This window comes from Aquarana catesbeiana, linkage group LG03 (assembly GCF_042186555.1).
Source record: "Aquarana catesbeiana isolate 2022-GZ linkage group LG03, ASM4218655v1, whole genome shotgun sequence".
NCBI classification, from domain to species: Eukaryota; Metazoa; Chordata; class Amphibia; order Anura; family Ranidae; genus Aquarana; species Aquarana catesbeiana.
In genome coordinates this window covers 68,273,582-68,301,404 of record NC_133326.1, presented here as the reverse complement: position 1 = coordinate 68,301,404, position 27,823 = coordinate 68,273,582, and the positions used below count along the sequence as shown (strand labels likewise).

The following is a 27,823-nucleotide window of genomic DNA, read 5'->3' as shown; positions in this document are numbered from 1 at the left end:
GAGGTATTTACATCATACAAATCTGAGAGGAACTGAGGAGACGGGCACAGGGATTGGGGGGACACTTGTGAGCGGTGCTCTTGTAACATCCTCCGTCCTATAGGAGGCTTGTGATTGGTCAGAGCGGCTCCGTGGCTTAATCACGGTATACGGTCATGCAGGCCAAGGGGGCGAGTGTCCTATGTGCCCTCCGCGACCGGCTGTGTCACACATACCGGAGGGCAGCATGGTGGCGCTTCCCGTATACGTACCAGGCGGCTTCTAGGCGAGGTATGGACGGTACGTACCCGCTGAGAAACTAGTAGCGCTCACTGGGACTTGGGGGAGGGGGAGAACTTCCCGCTTGATTAATATTTCACTTCAGAAATGTAAAATTACAGCTGCTATGGCATTGACATGTACATTTGTAACAGAAGAGCCGTAAGGTATACGTTGGAAAATAGGGGTATCAGATATGTCCTCGCTGCGGCCATTTTGTTGTAGCCCGCGCTCTCTAGCCTAGTTATAAAGGTAGGGGGCGTGTCAGGGTCATGTGACTAGTTTTGGCGGGCTTCTCAGAGTTGACTGTGTCTCTTCTCCACCATGCCGCTCGCTCCAGTGCCGTCCTCTCCCGCCAAACGCCCTAAAGAAGAATGCAGCTATGTGAGTGACAGGAGTCGGCCGGTGCTGCGCTTCTCCAAGCTGTCAGAGAATGCCACCACCCCGACCAGGGGGTCCGCCCAGGCCGCGGGGTACGACCTGTACAGGTAAATGGGACCTCTATACAGGGACATGGCATTATATGGGCTCTTCTCACTACATAAAGTCTACTTTATTCTTTAGAATTTTGTTTTGTGTGCAGGTGTTGCTCCTCTTCCTTTTTTGTCTAATAGAGTATAAAAGTTCTGTTCATGGAGTGTGACTTGAGTGCCAGGGAGTGTAAAGTCACATCAAAGTCACATCAAAGTCACACTCCATCAACAGAACTTTTCTATTCGCCAACAAAAAGATTTTGATGTGACTTGAGAGCCAGAGAGTGTAAAGTCCATGAACAGAACTGTCATAGTTTCCTATAAGGGCCAGTTCACACCACATGCAGTCCATTGCGGTTTCTTCTTTATTTTTTTCAGCATCAAAAACACATAGAAAGTAGGTTATGTGGTTTTCAATGGCATAGTTCACACCAGTGCTTGCAGTTCCTGTGCGTTCCAGTTAAAAAATAGAACATGCTGCATTTTTTTTCCTGCACAGGACTGTACTGGAACGCTGTAAAAAGCATCAAACTCACGGGAACGCACATAAAGGCACCAAAAATGCACCGGAACACCCATGTTCTTATTTAAGGTTAAGGAAAAAAAAAGGGGGGGGGGGGGGCATAAACACGCATGCAAAAAAAGCATCTGGAACACATCCGGACTGCGTTTCTTTGTTGTGAACTGGCTCAGAGTGGGAAAAAGAGTGCAAAATGGGTCAATCACAATCTGCATACATGTGGACCTAGCCTTCGTGTATCCAGGTGGATGATTATCCCTTTCCCGCCGACCGTACGCAGATATGCGTACTCGGCTTTCCGGGGTTATACCGGGATGATGCCCGCAGCTGCAGGCATCATCCCGGTACCGTTGTTTACAGCGGGCGATCGGCTACCCAAGTATAACAACCGATGCGGCTAAAAGCCGCTCGGTTGTTATACCGGAGGAGTGGGAGGGGACATCCCCCCCCCCCTCCCGCCGCTGTTACCAGGCCTCCCGTGCGATTGGGAGGCCCGGTGTCTGATTGTCTGCCTTCGGCGGCTGGGGGCGGGCTGGAATGAAGCTGTGGGCGGCTTCGTTCCAGCCTTCTCGTTGTAAACGCGGAAGCGACGTCATGAATTTTAAAAAAAGTACACAGTATTCAGAATCGCCGTTTTCGGCGATCTGAATACTTTGAAGTGTAAAGGAGGGATGGGGGGTCTTTTAGACCCCCCATCCCTCCATAAAGAGTACCTGTCACCACCTATTACTGTCACAAGGGATGTTTACATTCCTTGTGACAGCAATAAAAGTAAAAAAAAAAAATTTTTTTTTAAAACACGATTTATAAAGTAAAAAAATAAATAAAATAAAAAAAAAAAAATATTTTTTTAAAGTGCCCCTGTCCCCGCAAGCTCGCGCAGTGAAGAAAACGCATACGGAAGTCGCGCACGCATATGTAAACGGTGTTCAAATCACACATGTGAGGTATCGCCGCGATCGTCAGAGCGAGAGCAATAATTCTAGCCCTAGACCTCCTCTAACTCAAACCTGGTAACCGTAAAAAAATTTGAAAGCGTCGCCTATGGAAATTCATAGGTACCGTAATTTGTCGCCATTCCACGAGTGCGTGCAATTATAAAGGGTGACATGTTTGGTATCTATTTACTCGGCGTAACATCATCTTTCACATTATACAAAAAAATTGGGGTAACTTTACTGTTTGGATTTTTTAAAATTCATGAAAGTGTCCCTTTTCCAAAAATTTGCGTTTAAAACACCGCTGCACAAATACCGTGTGATAAATATTGCAACAATCGCCATTTTATTCTCTAGATTCTCTGCTAAAAAAATATATATAATGTTTGGGAACTCTAATTTTCTAGCAAAAAATACGGATTTTAACTTGTAAACACCAAATTTCAAAAATAGGCTTAGTCATGAAAGGGTTAAACCTTGTTTGGCTTTTCTTCCCCCCCACCCTCCTTTTTTTTTTTTTTTTTCTTCAGATTAGGCTTTAATTTAGTGGTAAATATTTCCTGATTTTTATTTTATCAAATAATTTATCAAAAGAAAACTGGCCCAATAAACACACTTTGTTTTAATTTTGTGTTGTTTCTTGCTACTACCAAAACTTACCACCAAAGAACAGCCCATATAATATTCTCCTGTACCCGTTAGGGATGCACTGATATATCGGCTGCCGAAAATTATCATTTTAACCATACAAAAAGTGTGCAATTTTACTCCATTTACGATGCATTTTTCCATAGGTCATGTAACTCCAAAGCTGCTTCAAAAATACAACACAGGTGCATTTTTGATGCATTTTTGCCACTTTTTCAATGCATTTGAATGAGGGGGTGCGATTTGTAACTGACCAAAAATGCAGGAAGCGGGATTTTTAAAACCCCAACAGGACCGCAACAGACCAGTGTGTAGATGCATTTTTCTTGCATGAGGTTTTTTTTTTTTTTTTTTTTAACGCAAAAGCCCTTAAACTAAAGTATTAGTATTAAGTCGAATATACAATTATGATATAGATATATAACTGTCCATTTCGGTCCAGAATTGTTATTTCGGTGCATCGCTAGTATCCATAGTGAGGCCCAAAAACAATAGTGCTTATTTTTTTATCCTTCCTAAAACTGACACTACCTGACATTGATACTAATTTAAAAAAATGCTCTTTTAAAAACAAAAATGCTTCACAAAGTATACCCGAACGCTGACCTTGATCAAACCTTGATTTAGCTTTTTAATTTATTTTGTTTTTTTGTTTTTTACACACTTTATTTACATCTTCATCTGCTGCAAAGAGAGAAAGATACAATGTATCTTTCTCTCCATTCAGAAGAGGAAGTAAACACGAGGGCGGCCTGCGCAGTGACTGATCACTGTAATGGTCGATCAGAGGCTATTACAGTGATCAGGGTCCTGTACTAATGATCGAGAGCCTGGTCTCTGCTGACAGGCGTGATATGCAGCCTCACGGGTAAATGCCCACTTCAGTGAGGCCACATAACTGTCTACAGGAAAGGGATAAAGAGCTTAAAATTCTGTGAAATATTGGACAATATAAAACTTAAGTGATTAAATGTTGTCCAGGTTACTCACATTATTTGTTCTCTCCATACTGTAGTGCTTATGAATATACAATTCCTCCACGTGACAAAGCTATTGTGAAAACCGACATCCAGATCTGTGTTCCAAGAGGATGCTATGGACGAGTTGGTGAGTCGGTGGATAATATGTAAAGTGACGTTCTCAGCTAAAATAAGCCAGTTATACTCAATTTAAAAGTTTTTTACAGTGCTGCAATGCCTAAAATATCTTTATAAGCCCTTTAACCCCCTACACAGCAGATATCCAGACAAGCAGTAGGTTATATAGATTCACACTGCATTAAAACTGTAAAATGCTTGTGGTTTTGCTACTGAGGGCTGATAAGAAAGTGCTTTGGCTTATATAAGGAGGAAAGCATGTGAAAGATCTTGGCAGAGTGATGGTGCAGTCAGTCTATTGAGCAGGCAGGTTTCATAAACACTCTTCAGCTAAAACGATCACATATTATAACCCTTTTGTGATTTTAGAAACCTCCAATGCTATTTCTTCCAGAGAGGCATGGCTCATAACCAGTGGCGGCTGGTGCTCAAAATTTTTGGGGGGCGCAAACAAACTGAAAAAAAAACCCATCAAGCGCAGCCAGTGTGCATCGCCCGGAGGTCGGGACTTGCCTGTCTCGCAGCAGGTCACAGTGGCGTCCACACACCTCGATGTCTCTGGTCCTCTCTATCAGGCGTCCAATCAGGTGACAGGTAACCAGACCAGAGCACCTGATTGGCTGAGAGGCGGGTCAGTGTTAGGAAAGCAATTTATTCGCTTTCCTAGCACAACACTGAGTAAACAGCGAACGCACAGCATTGCGCCCGCTGTCTACCATTTTGGAAGCCTATTAGAGCCTATGGCTCTAATCAGAATGCCTATTGGAGCCCACGGCTCTAATCGGGCGCTTCCAAAAAACCCCACTATTGTAATTCAGGTGCCGGCGCCCAACAAGGGGCCGGACACCTGAATAGGGGGCGGCAGCGGCAACCATAGATAGATTCATGCAATGCATGAATCTGTCTATGGTAGGAGAGAGGGCGGCACTCCTGCGCCCTTTATGGACGCACCGCCACTGCTCATAACTTCTGCTTGTACCCACAGATGTGAGAATTTCCGCAATGACTCAGTAATGCTATATTTGGATACATTTATTGTACAAAATCCTTTTTTTTTTTTTTTTTTTTTTTTCCCCCCTCTTTCTCTCTCTCTCTCTCGCGCTCTCTCTCTCTCTGTATGTGTAATCTCTGCCATGGTAAACTTCAAAAGGTCCTTATTTGGTAAAACAATTCTTGAGATTTCACTTCCCTTTGTTTTTTGTGTAAAGGTACGTCAGTTCTCATATTTCTCATTGTTTCATGTAAATTAAACGCAAGCCATATATGCTGTGAGATTTGCTTTAAGCAGTTGTGTTTTTTTTTTTTTTTCTCCCAACTTAGCGCCACGATCTGGTTTAGCTGCCAAGCACTTCATTGATGTTGGAGGTATGTACTTTTAAGTTAATAAACGTAGAATCTAACATTGCAATTGTTTGAAATCTGTTTTTTCAGTGAAGTAAGCAGACCTTGTTCTCTAGTTAGTGCTGAGCACAAGAAGGAAGCTGCATTTAGATCTGATTGGAAGATACCATAGTCATCAATTTAAAGTTTTTTTGTTTTTTTTTTTGGTCTAACTGTGTTACCCTTAGAAGTTGAGTCTTGTTCATTGAGGACACAGGAAGCCTTACACTTTTGGGTTATACTGCCACCTTACAGGAGAATCCGACACTGGCAAACAAAAGAACTTCAGTTATAACACCTATTACCAGAGTGCCTCAGTTTTTTTGCTGGTGTTCTATGTGGATGGATGTCTTTTCTTCGGCTGTGCTGTTTTAAAGACTAACCTTTTTGATTATTTATGATTACTCCCCCCCCCCCCCCCCCGCTTCAGTCAAGATTCATCTACAATGACTGGGGGAGATGCTTGATGAGTCTGACTCTGGGGCAGTGGGCTCTGTGTGTGCTTTCCAGACTCAGTTCTGGTTAGGTTAGCTGTGGAGTGCCTTCCAGGTTCAGAGCTGGGCCTTGCCTCTGAAGACTGAGTAGGCTATTCAAGCTTGGCAAAAGCAACTCCCCCCCCTTTTTTTTTTTTTTTTTTTTTTTTTTTTTTTTTTTTTTTTTCCATTCATCACTAGCCTCCATTATTCCCCATTCCTTCTGGCTTTGTCATGGCAGGGGTTAACATCGTGGTACAGAGCGCTTTCATCCTGCTGAGTGAAGTGTCCTGCTTGCACACTTCCGGCCACACAGCATTAAGGAACCATCTCCTTGCTGCTCTTCCTAAACAAAGATCCATGTACAGTAGAACCTACAGTGACTATGCTCACATTCAGCAACTTGAACGTTGAGTCGTGAAGAGCTTTACTTGCTATCATCTGTCCGGGTTGGTACTTAAGAGAAGTGTAGCCAAAGCTTTTTTGGGCATACTTCTCTTGTGGGTCACAGGAGTGCACATACTTTCTCTCCTGTGATCCAGAGTCAGCTTATAGCAGGCTGTTGCCCACTGTCAGCTGACGTGTCAGAGCTGCCCCACCATCGAAGGATCCTGCCAGTTCTTGTCAGGATCCACCCAGCTGCTTCATTGACGGCTGGCTCCAGCACCAGGTACTCCCCCCCCCCCCCCCCCCCCCCCCCGCAGTCTTTCCACTTATTGGTTGGGAACAGCTTGCACTAGTAGTGACCTCTGTAGTCTGGAGTAATGCTGCACTTTTATTTTGAGTCCTTTCACTTATCAGTCCTCTTTGGTTTCATTGAGTAAGGCTGGGACCTTTACCCGTTTTTGATTTGAGACTCTAATTGTGGAGGCAGCAAGTGTGTTCCAACAGATGGCCTTGGCAATTTTTAAGCAATGAGCCACACGTCTTTGGTTTTTGAGTCGCTCAAGCCTTTGACCAATAAGCTTTTTCCTGAGGAGTCACAGTTCACTGCTATTACTTTTAACACTATAATGAAGCATCCAGCAATTTAAAAGTTGAAGATCAGTCTGTCGCTTCTGCTGGACATGGGTGTTATAGGACTTCCAGTACAAACAGTTTAAACGCCCTGATTGTCTGTTTATGCCCCCCCCCCCCCCTAAGCACATGCTGTCTGCAATCACTTAGTGAGGAATTTGTTCAGCATGGTCCGTCTCCACTGTGGACCCAGCTGTGTCTTGCCTTAAAAAGCAGGCAATTTATTTGCTGAAGAAACATGCTATATTTCTTCAATAAAAAAAAAAAAAATTTATATATATCTGCTCACAAATTATTTAACTTGAAAGTGTGTTTGGGTGGTGTGTCTGACCATAACAGCCACATTTTTATTCAAGGTCTCCATGGCCATTGCTGCATACACAAAGCATAACAATACTTCATTGGCTGAAAAATATAATTAAACGACAGGGACTGACAAACACAAATAAGCTTGAAGACAGCACTCCTGCAGCAAAAGTACCAAAAAAACAAATGTCCACCTTGAAGACCGTTCCACAAAAACTGTCCACAGAGAGCTTCATAAAGCCAACATTTAGAATAACTGACAGTTATGGTTTTCAGTCGCTATTCTTCTCCAGTGATGTCTTGCCTTAGAGCAGAACTTTGCTCCCTTTCAGTCCAGTGATGTGGCCTCTTGGAACTCCCCACCGGCCACTGATATCTTCAGTTGGACGGTTTCCATGTATTGATTGCCCAAGTTGAGATGCTGTCACTCCTGCACATGCGTGGAAGTTGTCAGTATGGCATTGCAACATTTTTACAATGTGATGTGCATGAGCAGCTCTCTGTACAGGGGCAGACAGACAGGTAAGTAACTTTAATGCAGATGACATAGAATGTCTGTTCTGCATTTAAAAAATCCTGCCTGTTTGCTCATTTAAACTTTTTTTTTTTTTTTTTTTTTTTTAAAGCAAAATTGTTGTTTTTTTTTTTGTTTTGTTTTTTTTTTCATAGGGAATGCATTAAAGTAAAAAAAAAAAAATTGCTTACACTTTTTTTCCCTCATGCAGAGAGCAATAAGGTAAAAAAAAACACAAATAGAGCTTTCTTTTGGTGCTATTTGGTCACCTTGCGGTTTAACCCCTTCCCGCCGACCATACGCAGATATGCGTACTCGGCTTTCCAGGGTTATACCGGGATGATGCCCGCAGCTGCAGGCATCATCCCGGTACTGTTGTTTACAGTGGGCGATCGGCTACCTGAGTATAACAACCGATGCGGCTAAAAGCCGCTCGGTTGTTATAACGGAGGAGCGGGAGGGGACGTCCGTCCGTCCCCCCCCCCCCCCCCCCCCCCTCCCGCCGCTGTTACCGGGCCTCCCGTGCGATCGGGAGGCCCGGTGTCTAATCGTCTGCCTTCGGCGGCTGGGGGCGGGCAGGAACGAAGCTGTGGGCGGCTTCGTTCCAGCCTTCTCATTGTAAATGCGGAAGCGACGTCATGACGTCACTTCCCGTTTACTCGGCTGCCAATGGCGCCGAATTTAAAAAAGTACACAGTATTCAGAATCGCCGTTTTCGGCGATCTGAATACTTTGAGGTGCAGAGGAGGGATCGGGGGTCTTTTAGACCCCCCGATCCCTCCATAAAGAGTACCTGTCACCACCTATTACTGTCACAAGGGATGTTTACATTCCTTGTGACAGCAATAAAAGTAAAAAAAAAAAATTTTTTTTTAAACACAATTTATAAAGTAAAAAAATAAATAAAATAATTAAAAAAAAAAAAAAATTTTTTTTAAAGTGCCCCTGTCCCCGCGAGCTCGCGCAGCGAAGAAAACGCATACGGAAGTCGCGCCTGCATATGTAAACGGTGTTCAAATGACACATGTGAGGTATCGCCGCGATCGTCAGAGCGAGAGCAATAATTCTAGCCCTAGACCTCCTCTGTAACTCAAACCTGGTAACCGTAAAAAAATTTTAAAGCGTCGCCTATGGAAATTCATAGGTACTGTAGTTTGTCGCCATTCCACGAGTGCGTGCAATTATAAAGGGTGACATGTTTGGTATCTATTTACTCGGGGGAACATCATCTTTCACATTATACAAAAAAATTGGGGTAACTTTACTGTTTGGATTTTTTAAAATTCATGAAAGTGACCCTTTTCCAAAAATTTGCGTTTAAAACACCGCTGCACAAATACCGTGTGATAAAAAATATTGCCAATCGCCATTTTATTCTCTAGATTCTCTGCTAAAAAAATATATATATTGTTTGGGAACTCTAAGTAATTTTCTAGCAAAAAATACGGATTTTAACTTGTAAACACCAAATTTCAAAAATAGGCTTAGTCATGAAAGGGTTATAGGACACTTTTGACACTTTTTTTTTTTTGGACCATGACATTTATACAGCGATCAGAGCTATAAAAATGCACTGATTACAGTGTAAATGTCACTGGCAGGGAAGGGGTTAACACTAGGGGGCAATCAAGGGGTTAACCGTTTCTAACTGTGAGGTTATAGGACTGACTAGTGGAGGAGCCAGACCGTTGTGCCTACTTAGTAGGAACAGACGATCCTGTCTCTCCTCCCCTGTCAGAACCGGGATTTGTGTGTTTACACACACAGATCCCAGTTCTGGCTCTCACGCCCGCCGACTGTGCACAGCGGGCGGGCGCCTGCTACGGCCCTTAAAGGTGCCGCTGTACAGGGAAGCCGGTTCACCCAGTGGTGCCATTTTGCCAATGTATATCGCCGTGAGCCAGTCGGCAAGTGGTTAACATGGCAGGCGCCAGGGGGATTTATCAGTGCATGTGTTTACTAAAGGTGGACTTGTGTTTCCCCTATTATACTGGTGTTTGCATGTGAATTTTTTTGTCTGCTCCTTGTATTTCATCTCTTCATCCTTCACGTCTTCAAGCTGTTTGCCTGGAGCTTAGATTTAAATAATTGGTTTACGCATTTCTTGTGTGCAGGACCAATACATACAGAGAAAAAAATCCTGCCAACTGGGATGCCAGCCTGTACTTTAGTCATAATGACCAGTTTCCTAATTTATGCAGAGCCTGTGACTGTATGGCTCTGCTGCCATGTAATGAGTCACTATGCCAGTTTGCCCATTGTCGGCGTCCCTTTGGAGAACTGGGCTGGCTCTTCTGTTAAATTGAGCGAGCCTTTAGGACTATGCAAACTGCAGTACACTAACAATGCAAAAAACGAAACCTTTTGAAAAGGTTTTTGACAAGTAATTGGTGGCTAGAAAGTGTGCCCCTTCTTTACTTTTCTAATATCAGGGAACAGCCGAGCTCATGAAATAAAATGCAAACAAATTCTTTGCCTCTTATTTTGTATCATGCATGTGCTGTATATTGTGGTGGTCCCTTTTTTTTTAGTCTTGAAATATTGTTTTCCAAAGATTTTGAATACTCTATAGAAATAAGCACAATACAACATTGTGCTCTTCCACAGCTGGAAGGCGTAGGCAGCTTTTAGAGCCAAGAGACTGACACAGAAGGAGCTTGCTTCTAAGGGCCATCAAATTAACCTGCCAGCACCAATGTGACTTTTTTCCACTGATGGCTGCAACAGGCTTTCCACCCATATTACACAATGTGAAATGTCATTCTGCATCGCAAAGGCAATTCAGCATAAATGTCTGGGTCTCCTGTTGTGAGGAGCACTTTTTTCCTCCAAGGAGATTATATTTTACTCTGGGTGTGTTTCTTAGTGATGCATTTTCTTTCATTATTCATCCTAGTGCATGCCACATTTTAATTTAACTCCTTATGTTCCCTTTTACATTTAGCTGGAGTTATTGATGAAGACTACAGAGGAAATGTTGGTGTGGTATTGTTTAATTTTGCCAACGAACCCTTTCAAGGTATGTAGTTTTATATAACCTTATTTAGTATTGCATACTAATGCAAGACTTACAGACCAAAATCTTCTATTAAAAAATTTTTTTGGCTGCGGAGCCACTTGAGGCAGAAGTGTCTGACTAGTGCTCTGCATCTACCGGGACTAAAACAGCCGCGAATAGCCGATTTACTGACGCCCGCGATCCGCACGGCAGCGTCCACACACTCCCTAGACCAGTGATGGCGAACCTTGGCACGCTAGATGTTTTGGAACTACATTTTCCATGATGCTCAACTACACTGCAAAGTGCATGAGCATCATGGGAAATGTAGTTCCAGAACATCTGGGGTGCCAAGATTTCGCCATCACTGCCCTAGACCCACCGGACAGTACTGCCATGGTCTTCAACAGGGCCAGATGGAAAACTAAGCCTAAATCCATCGAAGAAGCGCGGGCTCCTCCTAAGATGGTGCAGCTGCATACCTTCAGGTCAGTCACACAGCACATGCTGTACTCACCGAAAGGGACAAGGCTCCCAGCAGCTGCAGTGAGTCTGACAATTAATGATTTGACTCCCATAGCCCTGCATCATAACGGAACACAGCCAGACCTACTGACCCAGATACAAAGAATGCTCACCAGAGCTCTCAAGAATACCTCGCACAATAACTGAAAGGTGACCCGTGAAATCCGTGAGGTGGGCAGGCGAACCACAGTCCTGGAACACAGTGAAGGACCTAGACATTCTCACACAACTATGCAGAGGACATGGAGACCCTCAGTGAGAAGAACATAACCCTCCAGGCTCGCCTGGAGGTCTTTGAAAACAGAGCGAGAAAATCGAATGTTTGCGTTTAGGGGGATCCCTTAAAACATTGTAAATCTTCAATCCACCATCACTGCACTCTTTAAGGAGCTAGCTCCTTCCATCCCTATCGAACGGTTAGAGACGGACAAAATTCATAGATCCCTAGCCCCACGATCTGGTGGCATTTCATCGTACTACTCCATTCACATTACTGGCAGAGACCCAGAAGGTCGCTGTCTTAGTCGTGGGCCTACTATTAGACAGCGAAGCCACAATAGTCATACTATGCTCCTAATAAGAAACCCCTGTCATTTCTCTCCCACTTATTAGTTGTAGCCTCACATACACAAGGTACTCTGTTAATATGTGGAGACTCCAGCCAGGTCATCTACCCACTCTTGGATAAGTCCCCATCCACCGCTCACCGCATCACCTATAAACAGCTCTTAAACCAGCACTCCCTTCCTGATTCTTGGCCAGAACAGAACCCAGCTAAGCAACAATACACCTATTACTCCCATTGCATTAGCGCTCCGTAAAGCTGACTAAACCGGTGCGATTAAACTTGACCAAAGGTATATACTCCAGCAATCCTCTAAAGATCGTACAAGAATTTTACAGGCGACTTTCTGAACTGTACAAAAACCCTCACACCTCTGACTAATCTCACATAGATAACCTTCTTGCTACTATCTGCCTCCCTACACTTTCTCTCTCTCGCAAAGAAACACAAGAGAACTAAAGAAACCCATTGCAACCGAACAAATCCAACAGGTCCTAAAATCACTGAAACCACACTGATGGCTTTTCAACAACTTATTATAAAAAAAAGTTTACAGAGTTTCTCACCCCCCTCTACTTCAAGGCCATTACTTTCGTAGAGCAACCCTCACAGCATCGATCTCGATGATACCCAAACCTAACACGGATGATACCACCTGGTCCAACTATAGGCCAATCTCAATACTCAATCTGGATATAAAACTTTTAGCCAAAGTTCTGTCACAAAGGCCAAAAGGGATGCATTCCCTCTCGCCAAGCAGCGGACATTATCAGAAGAGCCACACTTCTGGCTCACGTGGCCCGCACCCGGCGTATACCATCATGCTTCATCTCCCTAGAAATTCGAAAGGCGCTCAACACCCTGTCCTGGTCATACCTCACTTTTGTCCTTCAACTTTGGATTTGGCTCCCACTTTCTACAATGGGTTGCTGCCCTGTATCCAAACCTGAAAGCCTTCGTGAGCTATTTGGGATTCCGCTCTGAGCTCCTCCCCATAGAACGAGGTACTCGACAGGGCTGTCCTCTCTCGCCACTCCTTCACCCTTAATCTCCCCAAACTTGCTGTAGACCCCATCCCGATTTTGGTAACGTTTCAGAACTTATCACTAATCCCCCAAAAATCGACTGCCTTAAATATCTCTTTACCACCCAGGCAACAAGCCAAACTAAGGGAAATTCTTCCGTTCCCCCTGGGCAGCATCCCACATCACATACCTAGGTATTAAGTTTATGGCTAACCCAGCTGACCTTTATGCTGCCAACTACCCTTCCATGCTGTCCCACCTTAACAATCGTGTCCACGTTGGCTACCTTACCTCTGGCATGGATGTGTACAATTACGGTAGTTAAAATGTCGATACTTCTCAAAATTCTCTACCTCTTCAGGCTATTACCCATACAAGTCCCATCCTTTTACTTGCGCATTCTCCAATGCAGAACTTTAAAGTGGAGTTCCACCCAAAAGTGGAACTTCCACTCATTAGATTCCTCCCCCCCTCCGGTGACACAGTTGGCACCTTTCAGGGGGGAGGGGGGTACAGATACCTGTATATTACAGGTATCTGTACCCACTTCCGGCGTAGATAGCCGCAGAATCTGCGGGTATTTACGCCACATCCTGTTCCTCCCCCCCCCCCCCCCCCCCCCCCCCGCTGCCTGCTGGGAAACACACGGGTCCCAGAGGCAGCAGGGACCATTCGTATTGCGCTGCGCGACTCGTGCATGCGCAGTAGGGAACCGGGAAGTGAAGCCGCACGGCTTCACTTCCTGATTCCCTTACCGAAGATGGAGGCGGCAGCACCCGAGGACGGAGAGACGCTTCGGCCTCGGGTGCCGACATCGCGGGCGCCCTGGACAGGTAAGTGTCCATGTTTTAAAAGTCAGCAGCTGCAGTATTTGTAGCTGCTGACTTTTAAAAATTTTTTTTTCGGTGCCGCTCCGCTTTAAATTGCATCTGGAATAAAATTGAACCTCGTCTGCCCAAACCCACTCTATACTGCCTGTATTGGGGCGAACTTGGCGTGTCTAACTTCACGAAATACTACTATGCCGCACAACTCCCATGCTACTAAGGAGATGGCCCTATGGGTAGCAATCGAATCGGTGGATAGCGACCCTCTTTCCACGGCTAACCTTCTGTGGCTAGCACCACCACAACGTCGAATCATCACTAACCCTCTTACTAGACAGTCTTAACCATATGGGACAGACTTTAAAAAAAAAAAAAAAAAAAGTTTTGGCCTCCAGTCCTCTCATAATCCTCTCCTCTCCTTCCTGTGCAACCCATTTTTTGCCCCAGCCTGTGCTATCCTCCCTTTCTGCTTGGTCCAATGCAGGATTAATCTGAGCCCACCACTACTTTACTTCACAAACCATCACATCTTTTCCAATGCTTTGCTAAACACAACCTTCCACCAACAGAACTCTTTAGATACCTCCAACTCAAGCACATCTTCACTCAAAATATACCCTGTACCCAAACTACCCCAAACTTCACAACCTTTTAAAGAGCCAGTAAAACTGACCCTCAGACAAGGAGTGATCTCAGACCTATACGCTCTACTACTAGCATACCCAACAACGGCCCCACCAACTTATGTCGAGAAATTGGAGAGGGACCTTAACCTCACTCTAGACACGGCAGACTGGTCACAAATCTGGCAGGCTACTAAATCTGCCTCTCCGAACATTGTGACTCTCGACCAATTACAAGTTGCTTACCGGATGGTCCCTGCCAGGGAAATTCCTTCCCAGTTACTCCCCAAATTGCTTCCGAGGCTGTGACACACCAGGCACCCATGGTGGGAATGCCCTATAAGTTTGTACCTTCTGGATAGAGGTATTCAGGATCCTATCAACCTTGTTTGATTCACCCCTGCTACATGACCCTGCAGTTGCACTCCTCAATAGTAAACCACAGGCTTTTACATTCAGTCAGCTTAAACTCTTACTCTTTGCCACAACAGCAGCTAAACAAACCATAGCAAAAGCATTGAAGTCCTCTTCATTATGCATATTGGCCATGAAACATAGAATGATCCATGCCAAAACTGAGGCAGTCATACTGTATAAAGTAGCCAATTACGAAAAAACTTTGGAGACCCTGGATCACCCACTTCTTACCCCCAGACCTAGATGACTACTGCATACTTCCCTAGAATTATTGATGTACCCCTTCTAACCATAGAAGATTGGACATGGGGACACGGGGTAACGAGATCCTCTCTAGGGAAGTCTCTTCCACTCCCATTCATTTCCATCTGTCTCCCCCCCCCCCCCCTTTTTTTTTTTTTTTTTTTTTTTCCCCTCCCCCCTGCTCTTCAGGCTAATTTGATAATCCTGCTCCTCCAACATGTCCCACACCACAGGGCCTATAAGACCCCACTATACTGAGACCTATATGATACGAGGTGCGAGCTTTCCTCTTTCTCCTCCACTTTTTGTTAAAAAAGCTAGTGGGATGGATGATCACCACCCACTGACCTTCTCCCCTTTTTTGCACATGACCCTGGGGACAAGGCCACACTACACCCCAGCTACTCTCTATATAGAGGAACCCTACTGAATAAATGACTGTGCATGCCTTTTTAGGATCAATTCACTCACTACTGTTTACGTTAACACCCTGTTACGGTCCTTTACTGACCTAGAAACATGCCCACTATTAGGTACAAACACTCTAAGTAATATTGTTCTCTTTCCTTAAACCACTTCAGCCCTGGAAGATTTAGCTGCTGAATGACCAGGCCATTTTTTTCGATTCGGCACTGCGTCACTTTAACTGACAATTGTGCGGTCGTGCGACGCTGACGTGTGTTTTTTTGTTTTTTTTTTTTTTGTTTTTTTTTTGCTTTTCTCAGTTTAGGCCGATATGTATTCTACATATTTTTGGTAATAAAAAATCGCAATAAGCGTATATTGATTTGCGCAAAAGTTATAGCGTCTACAAAATTTATCGGGACTGCGACATTATGGCGGACACTTGACACATTTTTGGGACCATTGCCTTATATGCAGCAATCAGTGCTATAAAAATGCACTGATTACTGTAAAAATGTCACTGGCAGGGAAGGGGTTAACACTAGTGGGCGGTCAAGGGGTTAACTGTGTTCCCTGTGTGTGTTTCTAACTGTAGGGGGAGGGGTACTGACCTAGAGAAAATGATAGATCATGGTTCCTAGCTTAGGAACACACGATCTGTCTCTCCTCACAGAACAGGGATTTGTGTGTTTACACAAACACTTCAGTGTTCAGCCTCTCATGTCCGCGATCGCTCGTGGCAGGCGGTCATCAAGACCGCCGGCCACGAGCATCGGCACCCCTGCAGTGCAGTGGGCTCGTGCTCGTGAGCCCCTGCTATTCCGATCCGACGTATAGCTATGATGGCTGTCAGGATGGTGCTGACCTGCCGCAGTAAAATGACAGCGGCTGGTCGGCAAGTGGTTAAAGGTCATGTATACTCCTGTTCTCTTATACAGACTCTTGTTTGTTTATGATTTATCTATTTCAAAATGTAATGTTCTCGATGTACTGTTCCAACAATAAAATACTTGAACAAGAAGAAAAGTTGTTTTTGGCTACCTGGCTTCTGAATATCGCCCAGTTCAAAAATATCATGGCAACTTGACAGGCAAATTCTACCTCTAACTGTAAGTTCCTCTTATTTGCTTCTTTAAAGCCCCATACACACTTAGATTTTCTGCAGATTTTTATCTTCAAATTTTACCAAAACCATATAATATGAGGTCAAACCTTAAGAGTTTCAATTTGTTTGCAATCAGGCAGGCCCTTGCACTACATGGTTTTGGTAAATCTGGAGACAAAAATCTGCAGAAAATCTAATAGTGTGTATGGGGCCTTAGGGTCTGTTAAATCTACCAGTGAAAGGACTTTGTTATATCTGTTTGACAAGTGAAATTTAAAAAAAAAAAAAAAAAAAAAAGCAAGATTCTTGTCTGGTCCTCCTGCAGTTAGCTGGGAACAATACTAACTGATATCTGACTACAAAACACCTCCCCATGTTACAAGGAAGGGGAGGTGTTAAGTCCTGACACACATACTTTTTTCCCTATTGACTGTTGCTCTTCCTAGATGCAGTAAGGTTGTTGCCCTAGGCCAGAAAGTGTGTTCCTGGCAGAATCACCAGGTGAAAATAAAGAAGAAAAAATTGCTTAAAAGAAATTGCGCCACTGCATTTAAGGGATAGTAAGCTGCAAAACATTCCATTTTTGTTCTTGCATTTAGATATGTTTGTACAGCTCACCATCTCAACCCCATTCCAATGCCATCATAAGCAGCATACCATTTTTTTTTTTTTTTTTTTTTTTCCCCCCACAAATTTTCACTGATAATGCATAGGCTACAAATGTCACACAGCCTGGTCACAATGTAAATTACCCCCATGTACAATAAATACCTTCCTTTCAGTCTTGTCTAAATGTTAAAGCATTAGTAACCCAAAAAAATAAAGATCATGTTCCCTTAAAGCATGTTATACAGCACGGTGCTTGTGCTGTGTCATTTGGACCCCTGTATTATCTGAAATACCTGGCTGATCCTCCCTGGCTATACCCTCCCCCCTGCAAACTGACCATGATAATAATCATGGCTGCTGAGCCCTGGCACTGGTCAGCTTGTGTGATTCCGTCATCCGCAGCCTGCTTTCTCTCCTGTGTCCTCCCCCCTCCCTCTGTTTGTACTAGTGCCCATGCCCCACCTCTCCTGCTTTTCTCATAACTGCTATTAAATACTCCCATCCTCTCTGTACCATTATAATTGTGCCTGTGTTGTGTAAAAAAATCTGCCCGATTGTACCTATATCGCACGCCATTATCAGTTAAAGCGATGAGGTGCTCAGGAAGGGGGGTAAATTCTTCCGGGGCAGAAGTGGTTAACTCCACCAACAAGCCGCATGCTGGGCATGTTATATTAACTGTATGCAACCTCCGCTATATACATCGCTGTGTCCTGGCTGTGGGATGAACACTTCCCGTTGTAGAACAAAATGGTGTCAGGCTGAGCATTGCTCAGCCATTCACAGGAAGCTTTGTATTCTAGATATTCTCTAGCTGTGGCAGAGAGGTGGGCAGATAATCCCGTAATTTCATAGTGTATTCATAGAATATGAAGCTTCCCATGAGTGGCTGAGGATTGCTCAATCTGACTCTATTTTGTCCCAGGAGTGAGACGGGAAGTTCGAGTCCTACTGCTGGAACACAGTGCTGTACATTGTATGGAGCGATGGTTACTACAGTATGCCCAGCAACCGCAGCCGTTAGTTGAGTAAGCAAAATATTTAAAGGAACATTAAATTGTTCAGTTAGGTTGGCCATGTGAATTTATACAAGTCATGTTGCTATTGAAATTAAATGGGACACTGCTAACAAAAAAGTGATTTTTAGAAATTGTCTTTTTATAGCTGTTCAGAAAAGACATTGAAGCAAGTCAATATAATTTTTAGTCAGTATGTTACTAATGTATCTGAGCAAATAAATATTTCAGTTTTACTTATTTGTGACCTTTTTATGCTGTGTGTAGAGTGTCCTAGTTTAATGGCTAAAACTGTTTTATTTTCCTTTTTAGTTAATAAAGGTGATAGAGTAGCTCAGTTGATCTGTGAACAAATTCTGTACCCTGAGCTGGAGGAGGTTAAGGTGAGTTACTTTATTTCACCCTTCAAGAAATGCAGACTTGTATTGTGTGAAAAAACTGGGTATGTAGATCCCCACTTCGTTTTTTTTTTTTTTTTGTTTTTTTTAAGTACAGAATTACTCAGATATTATGAAACCACAACAACATTAAAATCAGAAGACTTACTCATTTAACCTGTGCATTTCATGTGATCCATTTCAGACAGATTTATTGGGTTGCCCACTGTGCTTCTGGGTGGGTTGCATCTTTTTTTTTCTGTGTTCTGCAATGTCCCCTTTATAACTTCACTGCTTGTGGGCGCTGTTGGCTCAGAGTTGCTTCTGGGCTTCTCTGAAGTGACTATGGAAGCAACAATGGATCATTGGCATATGGCCATCAATAGGCAGAAGATAAATACCAGTATGGGAATGATGCCACTCCCAAGTTAGTTTGAAGGTAAAATGTTTCCATGTTGTTCCATGTTGTAACAAATTAAATTCAAAATACTAACTAAGTTACAAAGCCATCCACAACTCTGCCCCCAGCTACATTACTAACCTAGTCTCAAAATACCAACCTAATCGCCATCTCCGTTCCTCCCAGGACCTCCTGCTCTCTAGCTCCCTCATCACCTCCTCCCATATCTGCCTCCAGGACTTCTACCGAGCCTCGCCTATCCTCTGGAATTCCCTACCCCAATCTGTCAGACTGTCTCCAAATTTATCCACTTTTAGGCGATCCCTGAAAACTTTCCTCTTCAGAGAAGCCTATCCTGCCTCCATCTAACAACTGCACTATTTTCTCCATTAGCTCATCCCCCACAGCTATTACCCTTTTGTATAACTTGACCCTCCCTCCTAGATTGTAAGCTCTAACAAGCAGGGCTCTCTGATTCCTCCTGTATTGAATTGTATTGTACTTGTACTGTCTGCCCTAATGTTGTAAAGCGCTGCGTAAACTGTCGGCGCTATATAAATCCTGTATAATAATGTGTGCCCTAATTGTGCACTTCTACTTGCTTGCCATACAGTGGAGGCCAATAGGTGTAGCCATATATTTTAAAGCGTTTTGATTGTTGAATTGACCACTGTAAAATCACTCTAAAGGTTAACCTAAAAAAACAAACATGTTATACTTACCTGCTCTGTGCAATGGTTTTGCACAGAGCAGCTCCAATCCTTCTTTTTGGGTCTCCTGCTGGTGGTTACACCCACCTCTCTGCTGAGTGTGCCCAATAGCAAGCCTCTTGCTATGGGGGCACTCAAGCAGGCTCGCTCCCCAGCTGTGCTCCTGTTAATGGACATTGTCCATTCGCACACAGTGTGGCTTGGCCACCCTCGCTGCTCTCTCCTCACTGGCTCTGATTAGCAGGAGTCAATGGCTCCCCGCTGCTGTGTAAGCAAATGCGGAGAGAGAAAGACCCGGGAGGGCCGCTGCTCTAGTGCACATTGCTGGATCCAGATGGGGCTCTAATAAGTAATTGGGGGGGGGGGGGGTTTCCTTAATGCATAGAATGCATTTAGAACCACTTTAAACTGTGTGTGTGTCTCTCTAAATTGAGTGTTGCAGCATGCATCTGTCCATGTAGATTGCACATGAAGTACAGTGGCTTGGAAAAAGTGTTCATACCCATTGAAATTTTCCACATTTTGTCATGTTACAACCAAATAAGTAAATGTATTTTATTGTGATTTTATGTTATAGACCAACACAAATTGGCACATAATTGTGAAATGTAAGGAATATGATAAATAGCTTTTTTTTTTTTTTTTTTTTTTTTTTTTTTTTTTTTTTTTTTTTTTTTTTTATATATACAAACATCTGAAAAGTGTGGCGTGCATTTGTATTCATCCCCCCCCTTACTCTGATACCCCTAATTAAAATCTAGTGCAACCAATTGCCTGCAGAAGTCACCTAATTGGTAAATAGTCTATAATTTAATCTCAGTATAAATACAGCTGTTCTACTAAGCCCTCAGAGGTTTGTTAGAGAACCTTAGTGAACAAATAGCATCTTGAAGGCCAAGGAACACACCAGACAGGTCAGGGATAAAGTTGTGGAGAGGTTTAAAGTGGGGATAGGTTATAAAAAAAAAAAAAAAATATATATATATATATATATCTCCCAAGCTTTGAACACATCTCACGGAGCACTGTTCAATCCATCATCCGAAAATGGAAAGAGTATGGCACAACTGCAAACCTGCTAAGACATGGCCGTCCACCCTGAATACAAATGCACACCATACTTTTCACATACCACTATTTGTAAAAAAAAAAAAAAAAAAAAAAAAAAAATGTTGAAAACCATTTATCATTTTCCTTCCACTTCACAATTATTTGCAACTTTGTGTTTGGTTTGGTCTATCACATAAGATCCCACTAAAATACATTTTTTTTTTAATTGGTTCTAACATGACCAATTATGGAGTTCAAATTTCAAGGGGTCTGAATACTTTATCAAGGATACTGGCAGTCATGGTACATCCAGCTGGGCTTCCTGTCACACGAAGGTCAGGGTATTAAAACTGAAATATTAGTCAATGTAGATTAGAATTCTGTATTTCACAACAACACAGGGTGGAGTTCAGGCAAACACTTTAGTAGTTATTGCCATGAAAAATGGCTGCAACACCCCCCACCCCCCTTTTTTTTTTTTTTTTTTTTTTTTTTTTTTTTTTTTTTTCCCTATTCAGTGATTATGTGACTACCATTTCATTCCTAGTGTCTGTAGGTGGAAACTACGCTGCTGGGGGTGACATCGTTGACCACAGAATAAAACTCCCAGACATTGCCGCTTTTCCTACTGCATCCTCCTGTTTGCTTTACATTTTTGATATGGAAATCCTTAACTCGTATTCTGTTTTCATTTTTCACAGACTCTGGATGTGACCGAGCGAGGTGCTGGTGGCTTTGGATCAACTGGTCAAAACTAAATTTACTGTTATGGTATTAGCTGTACATATGGTCAATTCATAATTTTTTTTTTTTTTTTTTTTTTTTTGTATTTTTTCTATAACCCATTGTTAAGGAAATAAAGGTCTTTTCTCACGTTCTTTTCAGTTTAAATCCCTTAAACAACACAACAAACACAAATGTACCATACTTCATGCCAAATAGAGATTTTCGGAATATATTTGCGTAAATATTTTTAATAAGCAAAATTTATCCTTGGGTACACAATCTTTAATTTTTATTTGTATTTATTATATATACAATTTACTGGTTACAATATACATTTTTAGCATGGACTCCCCAACAGTGTTAATTTCGTCGACTAAAGCATTTTAGTAGAATAAATGAATACTATTTTAGTCGACTTAAACTAAAACAATTGAGGGGACTAAAATGGCATTTTAGTCAAGACTAATGCTGGCCATACACTATACGAAAAATCGTTCGTATGGACACTTCGTTCGTTTTTCGGCAAGTTAGTGGGTACAAATCGATAATCGTTTGTGACGTTTTTGTGGAAAAAAAACGAACGGCATGTTTGGAAAATTTCTGCCGAACGTACGATAAATTGCAAGGTTAATGTGTTTCCCGTCCGAACTTTCTGCACTAGGTATATGTAAAAAAACGAACACAAAATTATTTATTCATGTCCACTGAACAGATTATCGGTCATTATATGATGGCACGATCGTTTGCGGTCACGGTCGAACGTTCGTTTTTCGAAAAGGGGTTCGGCCAATTTTCTGTATAGTGTATGGCCAGCATTAGACTAAATTGAAATTTGACTTGAAAATTAACCACTTAAGCCCCGGACCTTTTGGCTGCCTAAAGACCAGAGGACTTTACAATTTGGCACTGCGCTGCCTTAACTGGTAATTGCGCCGTGTAATGTTATACCCAAAATAAATTTGAGTCCTTTTTTTTTCTTTTTTTTTTTTCCCCACAAATAGAGCTTTCTTTTGATGGTATTTGCCTCTGCAATTTTTATTTTTTGCGATATAAACAGAAAAAGCCTGAAAATTTTGAAAAAAAATATATATTTTCTACTTTTTGTTATAAGAAAAATCCAATAAACTCAATTTTAGTCATACATTTAGGCCAAAATGTATTCAGCCACATGTCTTTGGTAAAAAAAAAAAGTCAAGCGTATGTTTATTGGTTTGTGCAAAAGTTAGTGTCTACAAACCTAGGGTACATTTTCTGGAATTTAGACAGCTTTTAGTTTGACTGCCTATCTCATTTCTTGAGGTGCTAAAATGGCAGGGCAGTACAACTTTTTTTTTTTTTTGTCCCAAGTGATTGAATAATGACTAAAAAAAAAAATTTTTTTTTTTTTTTTTAAAGTTGTCACTAAATGATATATTGCTCACACATGTCATGGTTATATGTGGAATTGCACCCCAAAATACATTTTGCTTCTTCTCCTTAGTACAGGGATACCACATGTGTGGGACTTTTTGGGAGTCTAGCTGCGTACGGGGCCCCGAAAACCAAGCACCGCCTTTAAGATTTCTAAGGGTGTAAATTTTTGATTTCACTCCTCACTACCTATCAGTTTTGAAGGTCATAAAATGGCAAGATGGCACAAACCCCCACCCCCCCCAAAATGTCCCCATTTTCGACAGACACCCCAAGCTATTTGCTGATGAGGCATGGTGAGTATTTTTGCAGCTCTCATTTGTTTTTGAAAATGAAGAAAGAAAATAATTTTTTTTTTTTTTTGTGTGTTTTTTTCAATTTTCAAAACTTTGACAAAAAGCGAGGTCTGCAAAATACTCACCATACCTCTCGGCAAATAGCTTGGGAAGTCTACTTTCCAAAATCAGGACATTTGGGGGGGGGGTTGTGCCATCTGGGCATTTTATGGCCTCTGAAACTGTGATGGTCAGTGAGGAGTGAAATCAGAAATTTAAACCCTTAGAAAGCCTGAAGGCGGTGCTTGGTTTTCGAGGTCCTGTACGTGGCTAGGCACCCAAAAAGTCCCACACGTGGTATCCCGTACTCGGGAGAAGCAACAGAATGTATTTTGGGGTTTAATTTCACATATGCCCATGTTTGAGCAATATATCATTTAGTGGCGACTTTGTGCAAAAAAAAGTGTCTTTTTCCCGCAACTTGTGTCAAAATATAAAATGTTCCATGGACTCGACATGCCTCTCAACAAAAAGCTTGGGGTGTCTACTTTCCAAAGTGGGGTCATTTTGGGGGGTGGGGGTTTGAACTGTACTGGCATTTTATGCACAGCATTTAGAAGCTTATGTCACACATCACCCACTTTTCTAACCATTCGAAGACAAAGCCCTTTCTGACACTTTTTGTTTACATGAAAAAAATTTTTTTTTTTTTTTGCAAGAAAATTACTTTGAACCCCCAAACATTATATATATTTTTAAAGCAAAGGCCCTACAGATTAAAATGGTGGGTGTTTCATTTTTTTTTTTCGCACAGTATTTGCGCAGCGGTTTTTCAAACGCATTTTTTTTGAAAAAATACACTATTTATTTTGAAGCACTAAAACACACTATATTGCCCAAATGTTTGATGAAATAAAGATGATCTTAGGCCGAGTACATGGATACGAAACACGACATGCTTTAAAATTGCGCACAAACGTGCAGCGGCGACAAACTACATACATTTTTAAAAACCTTTATAGGTTACCACTTTAGATTTACAGAGGAAGTCTGCTAAAATTACCACCCTTGATCTGACCTTCGCGGTGATACCTCACATGCATGGTGCAATTGCTGTTTACATTTGACGCCAGACCGACGCTTGTGTTTGCCTTTGCGGGGGTTGGGACGGGTGTGCCTTTTTTTTTTTTTTAATTGGGGTCTATTAGAGCCTAGATCTTTCCTCTGCCCTCAAAGCATCTGACCACACCAAGATCGGTGTGATAAAATGCTTTCCCAGTGGTGCTGTTTACATCTGGCAAAATCTAAGTCATGAAATGCTTGTAGCTTCCAGTTTCTTAGGCCATAGAGATGATTGGAGCCGTGCTGGTCTCTGATCAGCTCTATGGTCAGCTGGCGGAACCACCGGCTGCATTCGCAGGTTCCCTGTTGGGACAGGAGAGCCAGACAAAACCATGGAAGAAGGGGGGGGCATTCCCTCCCACTACTTGTAAAAGCAGTCTAGAGGCTAATTAGCTGTTAGGATTGCTTTTACATGAAAGCCGACTGCTGGCTGAAAAGAATGATACCTAAACCCATAGGCATCATTCTGGGATAACCACTCTGTCCAGCAACATACTCGTACGTTGCTGGTCCTTCTTGGGCATATATTGTAATCCATTTTTTTTTTTTTTTTTTTTTTTTTTTCATGCAGTCTGTGGGCTAAATGAAAAAGATTGATTGGTGGGTATGCCCACCATTAGAATACCTACCTTCGTCCACCCACTTCTAATGATGGGCATACATGCACCATTTTGTTTTTAACTGGTGGTGAAATCCCCTCCTACAGCGCTGGAGTCACGGCTTTATGTATTGTGGGAGCAAACTCTGATGTCAAGATAAATAAATCAGTGCTGCCGCTGAATGGCCTATAAAATATATGCTGAAGCATGGGTGCATCTGCCCCAAAAGTTAGGAGCAAATCGCTCCTCCACCCCTGCTGCGCCCATGCTTCGGCATATATGCTGAAGTATGTAACTGTGGTGGTGAAATCACCTCCAACAGCGCTGGAGTCACGGCTTTATGTATCGTGGGAGCAAACGCTGTTGCTGTCTAGATTAATAAATCTGCGCTGCAACTGAATGGCGTACCTGCTAAGCAAATGATGGTTAACAATAAAACAGTAACATTACAGTATAACAGTAAGACTTGCCATACCTGCAAAGCAAATACAAAAAAAAATAGTAAAAAAATAAAACATTTAACGCAACCTGTGCCTAAAATATACATATGCCGAAGCATGGGGGCATCCTCCCGCAAAAGGTAGGAGCAAATCGCTCCTCCACCCACTGCTGCCCCCACACTTCAGCATATATGCTGAAGTATGTAACTGGTGGTGAAATCACCTCCTACAGCACTGGAGTCACGGCTTTATCTATTGTGGGAGCAAACGCTGTGCGGTAAAGATAAGTAAATCTGCGCTGCAGCTGAATGGCGTACCTGCTAAGCAAATGATGGTTAATAATAAAACAAACATTACAGTATACCATACCTGCAAAGCACATACAATGAAACATAGTAAAAATAAAACCGAGAGAGAACGATGGATATAGAACAATAGTGAGCGAACAGTAGAGAGAGAAGAAAAATACAACCACAATAATTTTTTTGTGTGGTTCCCCCCCCCCCCCCTCTTATAAAAACTATAAACTGAACATTGCAGATTGGGGGTCTCAAAATGGGATGGCCATCACATCTTTTGAGACCCTGTGTACGTGTGCCTATGACTGTGTGGTGCTGTACCCTATGCTAATACTTCCCTAGTGTGTGATAGCTTTCGAAACGGTCACCAATGTAAAGACCAGGTTGGTCAGGCCAGGGGAGGGACAATAAAAGTGGGTGTCGCGCCTAAATCCGTGCTTTCTACAGACACAACATTTTCTTTGGGTAGGGGTACCAGAGAGGACATGTGGAAAATGCCTCTCATGCAGCCAGCTTACGGCGTTTGCGTTGGGAAGTTAAGCCAAAGCACTGTCTGGAAACAGAAGGGCTCTGATGATCTCTTCCTGCAATTTAAGGAAGGATCCAGTTTGTCCTGAAGCTCTGTATAGCACATGAGCGTTCAGCAAAGCCAGTTGAAATATGTATAAAGACCCTTTTTTATACCATCGTCTGGCCTTACCGGCAATTAGGTACAGTGCCAACAACTGGTTGTTGAGGTCCACCCCTCCCATATTGAGGTTATATTTGTGGACATAGAGGGGTTTCTCCACAACACCAGTGTCTGCTGAAGGGAGGAAAGAACGAAAATATTCTTGTTATCCCTCCACTTCACAGCGAGCAAATTATTACATCTCAAGCAGGCTCTCTCCCCCAGCCTAAGACGGGAATCTACAAGTCGCTGGGGTAAGCCCCGGTGATTAGATCGCACGGTGCCAATTTGATGATCAAACAAGTGACTAAAAAGTGTAATAATTGTCCACATACAAGTGGTACCCCTTTCCGAATAAGGGTCACACCAAGTCCCACACAGTCTTACCAACAGGGAAGTTCTCCGGCTCTACGTAACTATCTCTTCCCTCGTTAACCATAAAACTATATGTATAGTGGCCCTGTCACAGAGCTTATACATCTTGACCCTGTATCTGGCACGCTTGCTGGGAAGGTACTGTTTGAATGACAAGCGGCCAGAAAACGTAATCTGGGACTCCACAATGCAGACAACTTGATGGGGAGTAAACAAGGCTGCAAAACATTGTTTGAAGTGGTTTACGAGGGGCTGAATTTTGTAGAGCCGATCAAATTCAGGGTCACCCTGAGGACAACAGAGTTCATTGTCACTGAAGTGCATGAACCGCAAGATCTGCTCGTGTCGTGTCCTGGTCATGGAGGCAGAGAACATGGGCATATGGTGAACTGGGTCAGTGGACCAATATGACTGCAACTCACTCTTTTGAGTTACACCCATGAGGAGGGATAGGCCCAGGAAGGTCTTTACATTAATTAATTAATTGGTCTCCAATCTCTGGCAAGGGTCAGCTGGGGATTAGCGGCAATTAATTGACCAGCATATAAATTGCTTTGGTCTACAAAAGATCTACAGAGATCTTCGGTGAAAAACAACGAATTAAAATCAAGTGACGTAAAATCAACTTTTTCCACCTGAATTCTGGATTGGCCAGTGAATGGGGGAAGTACGGGTGCTGCAGAAGTAGTGGGTTCCCAATTAGGATTGGCGAATGCAGTAGGAAGGGCACTATGGCCTCGACGGGCCTGTCTTTGTCTTCTTGGTGGAAGCGGGACACTACTCATGCTTGCCACCTCGCCAGCTTGAACTGCATTTCTGGGACTCACCACATCACCAAGTGTTACTGCAGTGCTGGATGTATGACCAGGATGTACTAGGCTGCTGGTGTTTGCCAGTTCACCAGAAGGAATAGTGGCGCTAGTACTGGCTCTCTGCTCCATACGAGGGACCTGCAGTTCTTGCACCTCAACAACAGCAGAAGATCGGGGTCTGGTACGCCTGACCTTGGCAGGGACCACAACTCTGTCGTCAGAGCTATCTGTCAGGGTGCAGCTGCTGTCTAAAGGTTTGTATTCTGAGCCTGAATCTGACAGATGAGTGACTTCCTCTTCACTATCTGTCATGCTCAGAAACGTGTAGTCCTCTTCACTACTGTACCTTCGATTTGACATTTTGGTCACTAAATTTATTGGTACAGTAGTAAGACTCACAGGTAAAAAAAGCTCCTGACTGTCAGCGACTGATTCAAACGCTACCAAAAAACTGTTAGCGTTCGCAGGGTTCAGGCATGACTCTGCGAATGCTGCAGTTATGTGTGTTGTGTTTTGTAAGTGACAGTGATCGATCGATACTGCACTTGGGTGGGCTGGGTGGAGGGGCTAAACGCA

General features: G+C 43.0%; 1 protein-coding gene across 2 annotated transcripts; it reads left to right on the top strand.

The window, feature by feature from the left end:
• Window positions 1-53: 53 nt before the first annotated feature.
• DUT (deoxyuridine triphosphatase) lies at window positions 54-21,473 on the top strand. Of its 2 annotated transcripts, none has more exons than XM_073618669.1 (7): window positions 54-270; window positions 599-746; window positions 3,853-3,944; window positions 5,255-5,299; window positions 10,569-10,643; window positions 18,295-18,365; window positions 21,221-21,473. In XM_073618669.1, the coding sequence occupies exons 1-7, from the start codon at window positions 156-158 to the stop codon at window positions 21,275-21,277; spliced, it is 603 nt and encodes a 200-aa protein (XP_073474770.1). In that variant the 5' UTR covers window positions 54-155; the 3' UTR covers window positions 21,278-21,473. The 2 variants fall into 2 exon arrangements, with proteins under 2 accessions (XP_073474770.1, XP_073474769.1); XM_073618668.1 differs by having other exon boundaries at window positions 54-279.
• Window positions 21,474-27,823: the final 6,350 nt, after the last annotated feature.